The 18,175-nt window shown below is 42.2% G+C and overlaps 1 protein-coding gene across 1 annotated transcript in view; it reads right to left on the bottom strand.

The window, feature by feature from the left end:
• Positions 1 to 18,175, bottom strand: part of ATG4C (autophagy related 4C cysteine peptidase) — a 66,721-nt gene that overhangs the window by 31,131 nt on the left and 17,415 nt on the right. The window contains 5 exon segments of the mRNA XM_030206723.1: positions 8,300 to 8,388; positions 8,391 to 8,432; positions 9,475 to 9,545; positions 14,890 to 15,217; positions 16,951 to 17,187. Coding sequence (XP_030062583.1) covers positions 8,300 to 8,388; positions 8,391 to 8,432; positions 9,475 to 9,545; positions 14,890 to 15,217; positions 16,951 to 17,187 — 767 coding nt within the window.

Genomic DNA, 18,175 nt, shown 5'->3' with positions numbered 1-18,175 from the left:
TAGAGCTAAAAGAAAATCCTTCAGAAAATGGAAGGATCAAACTGAAAATAATAAGAAATAGCATAAGGAATGGCAAGTCAAAAGCAAAACACTGTTAAGGAAGACAAAGAGGGACTCTGGAAAAAAAAAAAGATTGCGTTGGAGGCAAAAATTAGGTATATTAAAAACCAAGAAGCCAGTAAGAGGATCAGTTGGACCGCTAGATGACCAAGGAGTAAAAGGGGCACTCAGGGAAGACAAAGCCATTGCAGACAGATTAAATGAATTCTTTGCTTGGGTCTTTACCAAGGAAGATTTGGGAGAGATACAGGTGCCAGAAAAGATATCCAAAGCTGACAACTCAGAGAAACTGAATGAGATCTCTAGTAGGTGATCAGTTTTGTAAGAGACAGTCGAAGATAGGAAAGTCGCTTAGCATCTCTCACATGGAGCAGTCTCAAAGGATGCCATTTGATGTGGCATTTCCACCAGAAGCAGCATGCACACAAAAGTAAATCATGGTGAAAGGGACCTTCCTTACTGGAAAAAGTGTCAGATATGTCTGGAAAAAATCCAACATTACCAAATGTCAAATCTGTAGTAGACACATCAGAAAAAGATGATTGAACTTATGTGTTTGAAATTTTGACATATTTGCTGAGGATACTACTATGTCTGGGAGGACATACGAAAAGTGGAAGGGCAGTGGTCCAGGCTAAAAGAAGTAATAAACAGGGCCACAGACCTTTATGTAAGGAGAGTAAATAAAAGCAAGAGAAAAAGGAAACCGATATGGTTCTCAAAGCAAGTGGCTGAGAAAATAAAGATTAAAGAGTTAGCGTTCCAGAAATATAGAAAATCTCAAGAGGAGGAACACGGGGAGGAATACCGGATGAAACTGAAAGAAGCCAAGAGATAGGTACGTCTGGCGAAGGCGCAAGCGGAAGAACAAATGGCTAGAAATGTAAGGAGAGGAGACAAAAAACTTCTTCAGGTATATTAGTGAAAGGAGAAAGACTATAAAGGGAATTGTGAGACTAAAAGATACAACAAAACGCTATGTAGAAAATGATGAAGAAAAAGCCAATTTGCTAAATAGATACTTTTGTTCTGTTTTCACTGAAGAAAACCCTGGGGAAGGACCGAGAGGGACTGGCAAAAGTACACCTGAAAATGAGGTGGATAGAGCGCCGTTCACGGAAGAGAGTGTGTATCAACAACTTGGAAAGCTAAAGGTGGACAAAGCCATAGGGCCGGACGGGATCCACCCCAGAATACTGAGGGAGCTCAGAGAGGTTCTGGCGGGTCCTCTTAAAGACTTGTTTAATAAATCCTTGGAGACGGGAGAGGTTCCGAGGGATTGGAGAACGGCGGAGGTGGTCCCTCTTCACAAAAGTAGTGATAGGGAAGAAGCTGGAAACTACAGGCCGGTAAGCCTCACTTCGGTTATTGGAAAAGTAATGGAAGCCATGCTGAAGGAAAGGATAGTGAATTTCCTGGAAGCCAATAAGTTGCAAGATCCGAGACAACATGGTTTCACCAAAGGGAAATCGTGCCAAACGAATCTCATTGAATTCTTTGACTGGGTGACCGGAGAATTAAATCAAGGACGTGCTATGGATGTAATCTACTTAGATTTCAGCAAAGCTTTTGACACGGTTCCCCACAGGAGGCTCTTGAATAAACTAGACAGGCTAAAGACAGGACCCGAAGTGGTGAACTGGATTAGGAACTGGTTGACGGACAGACGCCAGAGGGTGGTGGTGAATGGAGTTCGCTCGGAGGAAGGAAAGGTGAGTAGTGGAGTGCCTCAGGGATCGGTGCTGGGGCAGATTCTGTTCAATATATTTGTGAGTGACATTGCCGAAGGGTTACAAGGTAAAGTTTGCCTTTTTGCGGATGACACCAAGATTTCCAATAGAGTGGACACCCCGGAGGGTGTGGAAAACATGAAAAAAGATCTGAAGAAGCTAGAAGAATGGTCTAATGTTTGGCAATTAAAATTCAATGCGAAGAAATGCAAAGTGATGCACTTAGGGAGTAGAAATCCAAGGGAGACGTATGTGTTAGGCGGGGAGAGTCTGATAGGCACGGACGGGGAGAGGGATCTTGGGGTGATAGTATCTGAGGACCTGAAGGCGACGAAACAATGCGACAAGGCGGTGGCAGTAGCTAAAAGATTGCTAGGCTGTATAGAGAGAGGAGTGACCAGCAGAAGAAAGGAGGTTTTAATGCCCCTGTATAAGACGTTGGTGAGGCCCCACCTGGAGTATTGTGTTCAGTTTTGGAGGCCGTATCTTGCGAAGGATGTTAAAAAAAATGGAAGCGGTGCAAAGAAAAAGCTACGAGGATGGTATGGGATTTACGTTCCAAGACGTATGAAGAGAGGCTTGCTGACCTGAACATGTACACCCTGGAGGAAAGGAGGAACAGGGGTGATATGGATACAGACGTTCAAATATTTGGAAAGGTAGTTAATCCGCAAACGAATCTTTTCCGGAGATGGGAAGGCGGTAGAAACGGAAGAGGACATGAAATGATATTGGAAGGGGCAGACTCAGGAAAGAGATCAGGAGTATTTTTTCACGGAGAGAGGTGGTGGACGCTGGGGAATGCCCTCACCGGCGGGAGGTGGTGGAGGATGAAAACGGTAACGGAGTTCAAACATGCCGTGGGATCTGCATAGAGGAATCCTGTGCAGAGGTAATGGATCCTCAGAAGCTTAGCTGAAATTGGGTGGCGGAGCAGTTGGGGGGAAGAGGGGGTGGTGGTTGGGAGGCGAGGATAGGGGAGGGCTAGAACTTATATAACGGTCTGTACCAGAGCCGGTGATGGTGAGGCGGTAAATACTGCTGGGCAGACTTATATGGTCTGTGCCCTGAAAAGGACAGGTACAAATTCAAGGTAAGGTATACACATATGAGTTTGTCTTGGGCAGACTGGATGGACCATGCAGGTCTTTTTCTGCCGTCATCTACTATGTTACTATGTCATGTCTTATCGAGTAAAGAATATGTATCCCTTCTGGTGAAGGCCACCCCTACACTGTAATCATCTAAAATAAGTTATAATTTAAAAATGTAAATGCATAAAACACAAGTATCCAAAATTATTGATATCTAAACAGAAGAATCTGTCATGAAGTATGATTCCTTCTGAATACCATTTTAACCCTTCTTTCAAGTTTACACTTCCCTTGCTAGCCAACCTCTGTTCCCAATCATCCTCCTTTCTCCAGGATTCACAACAGAACCCTCGTTCCACTTCAGCTTCTCTCCCACACTCTAAATAACTTCAAATTCTTAAGCTTTATGCACAGATCCTTGCCTTTAAAACTGTGCCCTCATCGACTAGTAGCAACTGTTGCTAACTTGTGCAGCTAACAGCTACATTGAATGAATTAACAAATTAAAGCCTTGATGAAGGCACTCATGCTCATACCCGTCAAACATCTATCTGTGTGTTAAAAAAAAACAACTTTTCACTCTTTCAAATGAAGACAGAGTAAACCCCAAAACACTGAACTAAACAACTAGTCATTTAGTAGGTGTTCAGTTTTAAACCAGGGAGTTTATAGAATAGGGAGAAAGACTTCCTTAAACCTGAAAGAACTTCCATGGACGCATAATCATCAATTACATATACAGTGGATTCCAATTAATTGGGACACATTGGGACTACAGTATATTGCCCCAATTAAGCGGCTGTCCCCCCAAAAATGAAACTGTTGTGTTACCGTTTAAAAAAAAAAAGAGACAGTAAAAAAGAAAACAAACATGCCAGGCTTGGAAAGCTAGATAAAACTAATTTTGGTCACTGGGACCAAGCTATATTTTCCTGCAACCATCTGCTTGATCGGCACAATAGAGGGAATTTCCCAGAAAAAAGGATTTGGAAAAGCTTTGAGCGACGAAGTGTTACCGTTTCTTGTATTGAATCATAAAGATAAACAGCCTTAAGTGTCTTAATATAGCAGCCCTCAACAGGCCATTCAATCAAGCTCCTTGAACTGCATTAGTGGGATGAGAAGGCATTCACTGTAGCTTCTTCTCTCCCCCCCCCCCCCCCCCCCCCCCCCCCACCCCCCGGGAAAAAAAGTACATTTTACTCCAGTTTCCGTAAAAGAAAAATAAAACGAATGGATCCCCCCCCCCCCAACTTTACCTTTCGTTCTGTGCTGGTTAAGAAAAAAACGATGTTCCTTTGCTCGATACATGACACATCCCAGAGTAGCACGTGTACGCAAACGCAGCAGCCCATATCATGACATATCAATGGCATTTTACATACGCTACTGGCCCAGATAAACGGCACATTGTCCCAAAAAAGCCGAAATGTTGCACCTTTTGAACTGTGCTTTGTTTCTGTTCTCTAGGTTTTGGCCTAAATATGCGGCCATCTCAATTAAGCGGTGTCCCAATTAACCGGAATCCACTGTGATTGGGAATTCCTGAGAAGAACACACTTTCAGGCATATTTTCAAAGCACTTAGCCTTCCAAAGTTCCATAGAAACCTATGGAACTTTGGAAGGCTAAGTGCTTTGAAAATATGCCTAACTTTGTATTTTGAAGCATTGCATGCCTGAAAGCTAACTTTTCTGAATTTATATATTTTCAGATGTGTGTGTTTTGGATTAATTCATAACTGCTCTGTATCTGTGTCTCCTCCCAATTTCTTTTTAAGAAGGAAAGGCAGAACAGGTGGAGGAGTGGCACTGTAAGTGAAAAAAATAATATCAATATCATCAAACCGACTGAAATGCACGGAACTTGGGGAAAGGAAGAAGCTATATGAATCGTCCTGGAAAGAGAAGATGGAACCTGTTTCCTCAGGGGTGTTATTATCTACAGACTCCCAGCACAAATGGAGAAGCTGGACAAAAATTCGATCAAAGATATTCATAAGCTTGGAATGAAAGGGGAGGTACTGTTGCTGGGAGATTTCAACTTGCCTGATGTGGATTGGAACATCCCACCGGCAGAATCAGAAAGAAGCAGAGAGGCCGTGGATGCCTGTCAAAGTTCTTTGCTCAGACAAATTGTGATGTAACCAAAAAGGGAAGGGGCAATGCTGGATCTAGTGCTCACAAATGGCGCAAGTATTTCCGACATCTGGGTGGTTGCCCACCTAGGCAACAGTGATCATTACACAATGTTTGATATGAGAGCAAAATCCGAGTGCAGAAGAACAAATCTCAAAGTACTGGATTTCAGGCATGCTGATTTTGGTAAAATGGGGAGGAATACCTGAACTGATGGCATGGGTAGGCATAGGAAAAGTGGAAGCCCAGTGGTCCAAGCTGAAAGCTGCTACAAAAATGGAAACAGATCACTATACAAGAAAAGTGTAAAAGGAGAAACAGGAAGTCTATATGCTTCTCCAAATAAGCAGCCGAAAAAAGGGCAAAAGAGGCGGCATTCAAGGAATTCAGAAGAACGCAACAAGAGGATCACAGAAAAGATTACTGGATTAAACTCAAAGAAGCGAAGAGGGAAATATGGCTAGCAAAAGCACAGGCAGAAGAAAAAAACGGCTAAAGATGTAGAGAGAGGTGAAAAGACCTTTTTCAGATATATTGGGGAAAGGAGAAAAACTAGGAACAGAATTGTAAATGGAAAAATGCTGAGAACAGAGAGTAGATAGTGATGAGGATAAAGCAACGTGCTAAACAAATACTTCTCTTTGGTGTTCACGGAAGAAAATCCTGGAATGGAGTGGATTATTGCACCATTCACAGAACAAAGCGTTATAAACAACTTGAAAATCTGAAAATGGACAAAGCTACGGGCCCGGATGGATACATCCCAGGATACTGAGGGACCTCTTAAGCATTTAATAGATCTTTAGATACAGGAGAGGTTACGCAGGATTGAAGACAGATGGATGTGGTTCTCTTCACAAACGCGGGGGACAGGAATAGGAAGCTACAGGCAGATAAGCCTCACAATGGTGGTAGGAAAAATAATGGAGTCGCTGCTGAAGGAAAGATAGTTACATTTCTAGAATCCAACAGGTTGCAGGATCTAAGGCAACATGGCTTTACCACAGAAAATCCTGCCAAACGAATCTGATTTCTTTGTCTGGATTACTGTATAAAGGATATACGCTAGATATAATTTATTTGGATTTCAGCAAAGCCTTTGATACGGTTCCTCGCAGAAGACTCATGAATAAATTGAGAGGGCTGAATTTAAGACCCAAAGTGGTGAACTAGGTTGGAACTTGGTTGTCAGGCAACAGAGGGTGGGGAAGCCACTGCTTGCCCTGGGATTGGTAGCATGGAATGTTGCCACAATTTGGGTTTCTGCCAGATACTTGGGTCCTGGATTGGCCACTGTTGGAAGCAGGATACTGGGCTAGATGGACCTTTGGTCTGACCCAGTAGGGCTATTCTTATGTGAGCAAAATCCAAATAAATAATGGAATTTGCTTGGAGGAAGGAAGGTGAGAGTGGAATGTCCCATGGATCAGTACTGGGACCGATTCTGTTTAATATATTTGTGAGAGACACTGCTGAAGGGTTAAGAAAGAAAGTTTGCCATTTTGCAGATGACACGAACATAACCAATAGGCTGGATACCCTGGAGGGAGTAGAAACCATGAGAAGAGATCTCCAAAAATTAAAAGAATGGTCAAAGGTCTGGCAGTTAAAATTTAATGTGAAGAAGTACAGAGTGATGCACTTGGGGTGTAGAAATTCAAAGGAGATATACCAGATAGAAGAGAGATTGATAAGCACAGCTCAGGAGAGGAACCCATGGGCTGATGGTGTCTGAAGATCTCAAGGTGACAAAATAATATAATATGACAAGGCAGTGGTCATGGTCAGAAGAATGCTAGTGTGAATACAGAGGTATAACCAGCAGAAGAAAGGAGGTATCAATGCCCCTGTACAAGTCATTAGTGAGACCCCACACTTAGAGTATCGTGTTCAATTTTGGAGGCCATATCTTGCCAAGGACGTAAAGAGACAAAGTGGTTCAGAGAAAAGTGAAAAAAAATGGTATGAGGTGAGACTTGAGGGCCTGAAGATGTATACCCTGGAGGAAAGGGTGATATATGATAGGATACAAATATTTGAAAAGGTATTAATCTACAAACAAACCTTTTCCAAAGACGGAAGGTGGTAGAACCAGAGGGCATGAATTGAGGTTGCATGGGGGCTGACTCAAGAATAATGTCAGGAAGTACTTTTTCATGGAGAGGGTGGTAGATACCTAGAATGCCCTCCCACAGGAGGTGGTGGAGATTTAAAAAAAAACAAAAAACAATAACAGAATTCAAAAATGCATAGGATAAACAGAAAGGAATCCAGTATGGAAGGTATGGAACCACACAAGTCTAGCTGTGATTAGATGGCAACACCAGTAATTGAGAAGCAAAGTCAGTGCTGGGCAGACTTCTATGTGCCCTGATCATAGAGGTCTGCCCAACACTGGCCTGTGCCCAGATTGTGGCTGGACAGATTTGGATGGGCTGGAGGGGGTAGTCAATGACAACTTTAATGGCTGGAGAACAAAGCCAGTGCTGGGCAGACTTCTACAGGGACAGATCAGGATCAAGTGAGTCTGAGTGTATCTTGTTGGGCAGACTGGATGGACTGGGGAAGATCTTTATCTGCCTTCATCTACTATGTTATGTTACTAGATCCAACTTTTTAAAATGCTTCAGTAGTGATTATCAATGCATTGCCTTCTATGAAGGCTGTGAGATTACATCATCTGGCAGAATGTTCACTATGGTTGCACCTATGCTGTCAGAACGATAGAGTTTACTGAAACAGAAGGGGGTCTCTTTTTTTATATATGCACACAGGATGTTTTGAAGTTTGGAATCAAAGTGGGGTGGGGATCTCTTTTTTATGCATACACATGACCTTTTTAGGTTTGGAGTGAGAGGTACTTTTGATTTTCAATCCTATAAACAGGAAAACAGTCACCAAATCTTCTCTACAATAGCAGGGCTGAGTATCACTTTAACACTGCAGGCTTACGACAGTAACCTAGGTTGCTCAATCACAATAAAATCTCAGTCTGATGAAAGATGACAGAGCTCTATGCATTAAGAACTAAATTTTTCTGTCAAAGTAAGAATTATGATATTGGCATGAGTTTTGATACAAGGATGGAAGTCTCATCCCCATGTTACAGTGATATATTAAGCGCCACTAGCTAGAAATGCAATATACTATTTGATGATAATTAAAAAAAAAACATTTAGACAAAAACTAACATTTAACACCTTTTCATATTAAATGTCTTCACATATATCACTACATATATACAAATATGTTTTAAAAATGTGAATTATGATTCATACCTTTACAAAGTCAACATACTCCATGTTGGGTTTTTCCCCACCAAGTCTCACAGGAACTAAAATAATAACTGCTTTGATATCTTTGTCACACTTGAAGAGGAACACTGTTTATCAAAGACATCTGCATGATACACTGGAAATCAACAGTCACAAGGTTTAGTATGGTTTACACAATTTATAACATTTTTTTTAAATAGTTCAAATCCAGAGGCAAATGAGACCACCACACTTGTTCCATACGACAATGGAAATAATTTTTACAGCACATATGGTTCATCTCTGTCTCTGCAAGCGTTCGAATAAAAGACAATCAACCAATGAATAATAGAACTCAGTACTTGTTTCAGAGGAGAATGTCGTATCTAAAGATCAGAGGACTCAAGTTCAAAGGCAGAGGTGGGCAACCTAGGTCTTGGAGGGCCTGAACCAGGGTTGACAACTAGTTTGTTTTCAGCTGGCCTGGATGGTATTTCAAAGGCCAGCCAGTTGCTGGCAGACCCTCAAAACCAGCAGTAAAAAAGCCAGGGTTTTTTTTGTCCCCAATAATCATACTGAACACACTTTGGTGTCTCCCTCTTCTATCTTCCTCCCCCGGTGCAGCATCTCTCCCCACTGTCTGTCTCCACCCCCCACCCCTTGGTACATCCAATGTCTCTCCCTCTTCCCATATACCTCCCAGTACTAAAAGTGCCTTTGCTGACAAGCAATACAGCCGCAGTGATTAAAAGCAAGCAGCCTCTGTTGCTTCCTGCCCATGCAGCTACAGAAAGATGCATCATATGAGGTGGGATGCAGCAGAGGAAAGGTCCAGAATGCAGACAGAAGATGCTTGTTTCAATCACTGCGGCTGTGTCACTTGTCAGCAAATCCAACAATAATTCCCCCCAAAACCACCACCAGAGACCTATACTTAGAAAAATGTTGTGAACGTGAGCAAAGGGGTATTCAGTGTAGGCTGTACTTGCAGCAGAGCTACTTTCAATGAATTAAGCTGTTTATTTCGTGGATAACATGAAGGCTCTATATATCACTATATCCCTCACATGGAGTGAGGACAGAGTTATCATCAATCCTTAAATCTGGCCCCTACTGCTTTTATAATTCTATAGCCAATCACCAGACTCAGCGATACACAGTGACCTGCTTTAACAAAAATGACATTTTAAGAGGTTTACCTGTACAGTCTTGAGCAACATAGATAGTGATTCCTTGTAACTTGGGTTCTTGTGTTTGTTCGATTGCTCTTCTAGAAACAGAGAGAAGTACAGAAAGATTATAGCTTCTTCCACATCACATAGATTGAGCTTCAAAATATCAGTAGTGATTGAACTACAAAGTGAAAGGGGATAGGGGATGAGATTTGATATACCACCTGTACAATCAAAGTGATTTACATATTATATACAGGTACTCCTGGGGCAATGGAGGGCAAACCAGTGTTTCCTAACCTGTATGCCTTCAGAACTGATTGAGTGTTCCAAAAAAGAAACTCACCACTGTCTGATTATCAGGCCTACACCAGCACCTCTAGACTACACTCTCAGCACATCACAGCCAACAAGAGACATAGACAGTGGCTCTTAAATTTGAGCTCCTTCCTGAGCACATGTGTAGTCACACAAACCTCTCTCCTTTCTAGACACAGCATGAGCCCTGGGGTTTAGGAATGAGTAAACGGTGTAAAGGGCACCAATAACCGGGTGCACAAAGCACCACCTCCTCAGAGTCCTTCAAACTAGCTTTTCCTCTGGCCCTCTGAGTCACCTCTCGTGTCTACACTACCTGCTCTACAGAGGCTGGTGTGTTACACAATTTTGAAAATGCAAGGGTGCCCTGGGCTTAAAACAGTGTTTTATACCTCACACTTTGTTAAGCTTCAGAAAGACAGCCTGTCCTAACATACATGTGGAGACCACTGTCAAAGTAGCACATAACGGTTCGAGGGTAAAATTGGTTATTATAGTTCCTTAAAGTAACTGTCAGTACATCTGCATTTTCTTTCACAGAGCTCGAAGACCCATTGAGTACATTTGTGTTTACTATGATTAACAACCTCATCTAGTTGACAATGAAGCATATTTTCAATGCACTTAGCCTTACAAAGTTCTTAGGTTACTATGGAACTTTGTAAGGCTAAGTGCTTTGAAATGAGCCCCTGTCTGCCTGATCCACTGGGTTAAGCATACAAGCAGCACAGAAGCAAAACACACTCGAAACAGGTGCCAATTATCTGTTAGGAAGACACTCAAATATATATTGCTTCGCATAATTACTTGCACTGCCCAAATCCACTTGTGAAAAATTGAATCGGGGCAATCAGGGAAGACAAAGACAGAGGAGAGATTAATGAATTCTTTGCTTCGGTCTTCACCGAGGAAGATTTGGGAGAGATACCAGTGCCAGGAATGGTATTCAAGCTGACCGAGTCAGAGAAACTGAATGAAATTTCTATAAACTTGGAGGATGTAATGGGGCAATTTGACAAATTGAAGAGTAGCAAATCTCCTGGACCGGATCGTATTCATCCCAGAGTACTGATAAAATTGAAAAATGAACTTGCAGAACTATTGTTAGTAATATGTCATTTATCGTTAAAATCGAGCATGGTACCAGAAGATTGGAGGGTGGCCAATGTAACGCCGATTTTTAAAAAAGGTCCAGAGGAGATCCGGGAAATTATAGACCAGTGAGCCTGACGTTGGTGACAGGTAAAATGGTAGAGACTATTATAAAGAACAAAATTACAGAGCATATTCAAAAGAATGGACTAATGAGACAAAACCAATGTGGATTTAGTGAAGGGAAAGCTTGCCTCACCAATCTACTACATTTCTTTGAAGGGGTGAACAAACATGTGGATAAAGGTGAGCCGGTTGATATTGGGTATCTGGATTTTCAAAAGGCGTTTGACAAAGTACCTCATGAAAGACTCCAGAGGAAATTGGAGAATCATGGAATAGGAGGTAATGTCCCATTGTGGATTAAAAACTGGTTAAAAGATAGAAAACAGAGAGTAAGGTTAAATGGTCAGTATTCTCAATGGAGAAGGGTAGATAGTGGGGTTCCCCAGGGGTCTGTGCTGGGACCACTGCTTTTTAACATATTTATAAATGGTCTAGAGATGGGAGTAACTAGTGAGGTAATTAAATTTGCTGATGACAAAGTTATTCAAAGTTGTCAATCACAAGAGGATTGTGAAAAATTACAAGAGGACCTTACAAGACTGGGAGACTGGGCACCTAAATGGCAGATGATGTTTAATGTGAGCAAGTGCAAAGTGACAAATATGGGAAAGAGGAACCCGAATTATAGCTATATAATGCGAGGTTCCACATTAGGAGTCACCGACCAAGAAAGGGATCTAGGCGGCGGCATTGATGATACGTTGAAACCCTCTGCTCGGTGTGCTGCGGTGGCTAAGAAAGCAAATAGACTGTTATTAGGAAAGGAATGGAAAACAAAAATGAGGATGTTATAATGCCTTTGTATCAGTCCACGGTGCGACCGTACCTCAAATACTGTGTTCAACTCTGGTTGCTGAATCTCAAAAAAGATACAATGAAATTAGAAAAGGTACAGTGAAGGGCGACGAAAACGATAAAGGGGATGGGACGACTTCCCTATGAGGAAAGGCTGAAGCGGCTAGGGAATTAAAATCAAATGGAACGTAAAAATACATCCTTTACGTAAAGCATATTGGGCATGCCTATTATTAAACAAAAATGTTCCCATTAAGACTCAAAGACATCACACACAAAAGGTTCCTATACGGCTCATCCAACTCCATTAAAATATATCCATTAATAATATTTAACAAAGAACATAACTGAAAGACTATATAGTTTTGACCTATAAAATATTGTATAATGTAATAAAACTTGCTTATGTTACAAAAACAGAAATGAGACATGAGACAGACCTACTTCAAGCACCATAAATTGTGGTCACGTTCTAATATGAATTTATAATTAATTCTTCCTATTGATATCTCCCTTCTTGTCATATTTAATGCATTACTGCCACAATACACCTAGGGATTTCATAGAAAGGGTCTAAGATTACGTTCTAAATTCAATCCTTTCGGATTTGTACCATTGTTCTTCCCTGAGTAGCAGTGTTTCTATGTCACCACCTCTCCACTTGGTGCATATATGTTTAATCGCAAAGAACTTCAGGTCTTCTAATGTGTAATTGGCCTCATACCAATGAGTCACAAGGGGAGCTCACTGGACATTTCTGCTGATGCAATAAAAGCTGACAATTTATCTACACCACCTGCGATGGCTGACTGCAAGAGAAATCTTCACCAGGGATCCCTTCTGCAGTCTCCAGAATTGCACACAGTATTCAAAATGAGGGTCTCACTAAAGGCATATATAGAAGCATTATTGCCTCCTTTTTCCTGCTGGCCATTCCTCTCCCTGTGCACCCAAGCATTCTTCTAGCTTTTGCAGTCGCTCTTTTTTTTTTTTTACTATTTCACCACCTTAAGATCAACAATTACAATCACCCCCTCAAAACTTGCTCTTCTTTCATGTACAGAATCATTTCACTTCCTGTATTACATTGCCTTCCTTGAGTTTTTGGAGCCTAAATACATGACCCTGCATTTTTAGCATTAAATCTTAGCTGCCAAATTCTAGCCATTCTTCAAGCTTCACTAGATCCCTTCCTCATGCTATCCATACAATCAGGGGTGTCTCCCCTATTGCAGATTTTGGTATCATCCACAAAGACGCAAACCTTACCGGACAGCTCTTCAAGCAATATCACTTACAAAAATGTTAAGAAGAACCAGACCAAGAACCTAACCTTGCGGCACATAACTGGTAACATCCCCTTCCTCAGAGTGAACTCCATTTATCACTACCCTCTGTTGCCCTCCACTCAACCAGTTTCTAACCCAGTCACTTTAGGGCCCATACCAAAGGCACTCTATATGATCCTGTCTCTGTACCTCCCTCTGCCCTCCAGTTCCAGCAGAGAAGCACTTAGCTCTCCCTCCCTCTCACCCACAAATCCAGTGTTTCTTCCCTTTTATCGCCCACCACCCCACAGTTCCAGCACCTCTCTCTCTCTCCTGTTCCCCACGGTCCAACAGTGCTTGCTATTCTCTCAATCGCTACTGGCAGGGGCACCGCAGCGATTGAAAGGTGCTACCTGAGTGCCTCGATCTTCCCTGTGATGTGTTCTGCCTCCTCTGATGTAATTTCCTGTTCTGCATGGGCAGGACACATCACAGGGAAGATCGAGGCAGTGAAGCAGAGCCTTTCAATCGCTGTGGTGCCCCTGTCAACAGTGATTAAGGCAGGCTAGCAAGCACTGTTGGACCGCTGGGAGTAGGAGAGAGGAAAATTTCCGGCAGCCTGGGACAGTAGGTGGAGGTCGTGATTGCTATTAGAGAGGCTAAGTCTCCCCAGCCTCTTATACAAGTGCCTATGCCTGAGGAGTACGAGGGAAGAAAGATTAAAAAAAAAAAAAAAAAAAAAAAAAAAAAAAAAAAAAAAAAAGAGAGAGAGAATATCTGTACATAAGGCTTTTGTGGGCTAAAACTAGAATTTTGAACTGCAATCCTTTAGAATACAGGAAGCCAGGGATGCAGTAATACCAAAGGTGTAACATGGTTTAATCTATCTATTAGATTGTAAGCTCTTTGAGCAGGGACTGTCTTTCTTCTATGTTTGTGCAGCGCTGCGTATGCCTTGTAGCGCTATAGAAATGCTAAATAGTAGTAGTAGTAGCCTGGTAGTATTTTATAGCAGCTTGACTCTGACAAACAATACTGCACTAGTCCAGGCATGAAGTTATTAGAACCTGAATGAAATCATGCTGAGCAGCAGAACCCAACAAGCAGCACAGGAAGCGAAACTGCCATAAGGCAAAGAAGCCAGTAGATAAAAGGTAGATGCTTCCATCTCAAAGTTGATGGTAACATCACAATATCCAAATGAATCAACTGGAGTAACTGAAGAACAAAGTACAAACGATTGCAATTGCTGAAGGAAACAATCGGTATCTTTGTAATGGCCTATAAAATGCAATACTAAACAGGAACATCTGATTTACCCCTCCTCCCCCAGCAGACTATCACAGACCCTTCAACATTACTATGATGTAATTATAATAGTTCCATACAATTACAGTTCTCTAAAACTAGAAGCATGCTAAGAAACACTGAATAATCAATTTTAGTTTTGACATTTCATTATACTATTTAGTACACTACAGCCCTCAGGTCACAGTATAAAAATATTCTATAATCTTATGCACATTTCAGACTGAAAGAATTGTTAGTTTGAAAGGTATTTTCCTTAAATTCAGTATCCTCCAGATTTTAGTCCATCTTAGAAAACCAGTACTCACATTTCCCCAGAGACCCTCTCATCAAACACACACACAAAAAAAATAAAACAACAAAATCAAAAGAACAAAATTATGGTGACAACTCTAGAAAACTTGTGCAAAAAACAAGCCATTTTATCTTAACTGCCTGCCATGCAGAAAATTTATGCAATATAACCTCAAATACTTTCAGCCGTTTTCCCTTGAAATTACAGCTGTTACACTAAGAGCACAGTCTGGAATATTACCTCAAAAGGTGAGCAACAGCAGCTGGACCATACCAGTCTCCAGCCACCTTCCCACAGTTCTTCCCAAGATCTGTTAGCTGATGTAAACCAAAGGGGGCCAATGGGCAATCAGCAAACCAAGAGATAATTTTTCTGTGATAAACTTCATTAGCAGTTTCATCGTCCACACAATTTCTCTTCTGTACTGGCTTAAGGGCTGGTACGACCTTGAGCTGCCTTTCCCCCGTCAGAGACGCTTCAAACGATGCAGCAAGCTTTCTTGCTGTATGCACTGTCCATGAATCAGAGTCTGAACTTTCCACATGTGCTGCATCTGGCCATACCCATGCTGCAAGAGAATTAGAAACGTATATTCTGTGCATTGGTCTAATTTACTAATGTAAGGTGGCAAAACAAACTTATTAAAAACCATCTATCAAGTTTACAAATACCTCTTCATCACTATGAAAATTCCTTTCAATTTCTTTAAACTACACCATCAACACTTTATTTTGGTGATATGATACAGACTTTTGATTTTCGGTTTCAATCAAAAGCCTGCCAAAAAGACAGTCTGCCTCCTGGAGCTCTGATGCTGCCATCTGTCCATTACCCTTGTGCTCCTCAACATGGAGGCAATAGCTGGAGGATGTCATTGTAGCACACTGGCAAGGAGACCTACCCCATTTGTCACATAAGTGCTACTGAAGGAGTGGGACTGGTCAAAGACTGGCAGTGGCGGGTGGCAGCAGTAGCCACCTTTCAGCTGATCTGTGCTTCTCCTCTCTTGCCTCATTGCTGCCCCTGTGACATCTGAGCCTGTTCCTTCTTTTGCAGCAGAGGGCCACCCTGGCTGGCTTGTGACAGCTAGCGAGCTTATTGCCATCTCAAGAGAAGGTAGTAAGTGCAGTTGCACTACCAGCAATTCGGAAGCACAGCTGCTACATTTAACACAGTGGCACTCCCTCATTCAATACCCCTGTCTGATCTCTCTCCCCAACCCAATAAGTGCCCTCCTCCAATCTCAAACCCAGCCTCTCCAACTCAAACACTCTGACACCCCCACCCCCCTGTACAAATTCAGGGCCCTTTGAGTTCCCACCAACAATCCTCCTACTCCCCAGTTCAATCCTGTCCATCGTTGCTCAGAAACCTCACCCCTGACATAGAAACCTGGACTCCCTTCTCTTCCCTCCCCCCAACCCTATGCCCTTCTGGGAGGCAGTCCCTCTCCACTGCCACCCGACTCCCCTATGGTAGTACTGTGAGACAACCACTGGGGGGGGGGGGGAAGAGGGGGCACCAACCTGAGCAGCAGCACTGAAGTACGATAGGGAAAAGTTGAACTGGTGGGGAAGTTTTGGGACTGCTACCAGTGGGGCTTGCAGGGCCCTGAATTTGTAAGTGGTGGGGAGGGAAGAAGTATGACTTGGAGGGTCAGCGTTCTGGGAGGGTACTTACTGTGTAGGGCTCAGGGTTGCAGCCTGATCATTCTGATTTTTCTCTCTTTTCCTGCTATTGGCCTGCACCGCAGTATATTGTTACATGGTTACATGCAGTGCTTGATAGTATGGATGCACCCATGCTATCAGGTATTGCAATAATTCAGTGTCTTTGCAGTAACCATCTGCCCTGTGCAGTAAATGCAAGGCAGATGGTGGTCATGCCCCCTGCATTTGCTGCAGAGCCTTTGCACTTCCTGCACAGTAATTTCTGTGCTACCCATGCAGTCAGTGCAAAAATTAGCACAGTTTAGTACAAGAGCCTCTAAATGCATAACCATATGTAGAACAAAATAAATATAAACACCTATCCCCAACATTAATCTAACCTGCAACTTAGTCCATTTAAAATTACAAATCCATATTTATAATGCCTTGAAAGGTTTTCAAATGGACAAGTCTACAAAAAAAATCCAGATACATAGGATGCACTTATCTAAACAATTATTTCATTCTGTTATCTGTGTTGCTACAAGCATATCCAAAAAGATGATCTACTCAAACAATTGGGTTAAGGTTCACAAAAAAAAAAAACAAAATGCTAACCCAACATTTATTGCTTTTAATTGCAGAAACCCACCTCTACCAAGTAAATGAAGTATCAAGCCCTGAGCCAGCAACATCTGACCAGTCCTCAATGTACAGCCCCATCCACAATCCGTCGTCCAGGTCGATCCCTCTATCTGCGGAAACTCTTCTCTATATGTCAGCCATATTCTGGAAATGAAATCCTTGCGAAATTCTTCCACACTGCCACAAATAACTTCATCATCTAACAAACTAAATTCTGGCCAGTCTACAGAATGTTCCGGTTGTTCTGTAAGAGAATCATTTAGCAAGTTACAACATAGACATCTCTGTTTAACAAGCCAAATCAGCACCAATAATTGCCAATTAACAAGCAGTTGACATTAAACGGTATTAGAATTTATGCACACAACTAAGCGTATTCTGTAACATGATGTGCATAAATTCTAACTCGCATAATTGAAAAGTGGGTGTGGCCATGGGCGCAGAATTGCCAGGTTACAGGCATTTCTAAAATCTATACACATTGTTATAGAATACACCCGGTCTGTGCCTAATTTAGGCTTCGCCCAAGTTTTACTTAGCCTAACTGCCCGCAATTAAATGAAGTCACACGGATGGGCACTCAGTGTATTCTATAATCCGCTTGTACTTTTCTGGCGCTGGTTTCTTAGGCGTGATATATAGAATCTAGACCTTTATCACAATTTAAAGCAGTACTACTTCCCACTGATACTTGCCTTCAGTAGGAGTACAATTCTTGCTATGGACTGAACTGTTGAAACTAACCATTATTAAGACTGGTTCACCATATTCAAAGCTCCCTCCAAATTTTTAATTTGTCATGCTCCAAATGACCAGTTGAGGGCTAGATTTAAAAGATGAACACCAAGTATAGTTCTGTGTGCATTACAGTACACTGACCCACATTAAGGCCTGTCATTTATCCCAGGTCCCACTTCAAGTGGCGAGGAACAGAAAATGACACAGGGACAAAGTTTGTCCCCGTCCCATCCCCGTGAGCTCTGTCCCTCCATCTGCACAAGCCTCAAACAGTTATTTAGTATAATGCCAGAGATATAGAAAGATGCATTTACTCCTGTACTATGCAAAATATAAAGATGGCACACACCAGGGATGGTGTTAGGGCAGTGCGATTAAGGCAACTGCCCTTAGCCCCTGACCAGAGACAGCCCCAAGCCTGATGGAAAGGTGAAGAAAGTGTAGCCTGGTAGTGGGCTTTGGGATCCCACCCCAAATTTAAGCCCCGGGCCCCA

This window comes from Microcaecilia unicolor, chromosome 6 (genome assembly GCF_901765095.1).
Source record: "Microcaecilia unicolor chromosome 6, aMicUni1.1, whole genome shotgun sequence".
NCBI lineage: Eukaryota > Metazoa > Chordata > Amphibia > Gymnophiona > Siphonopidae > Microcaecilia > Microcaecilia unicolor.
Note: the sequence above shows the minus strand (reverse complement) of the source record. Positions and strands in the feature narration are given on the sequence as shown.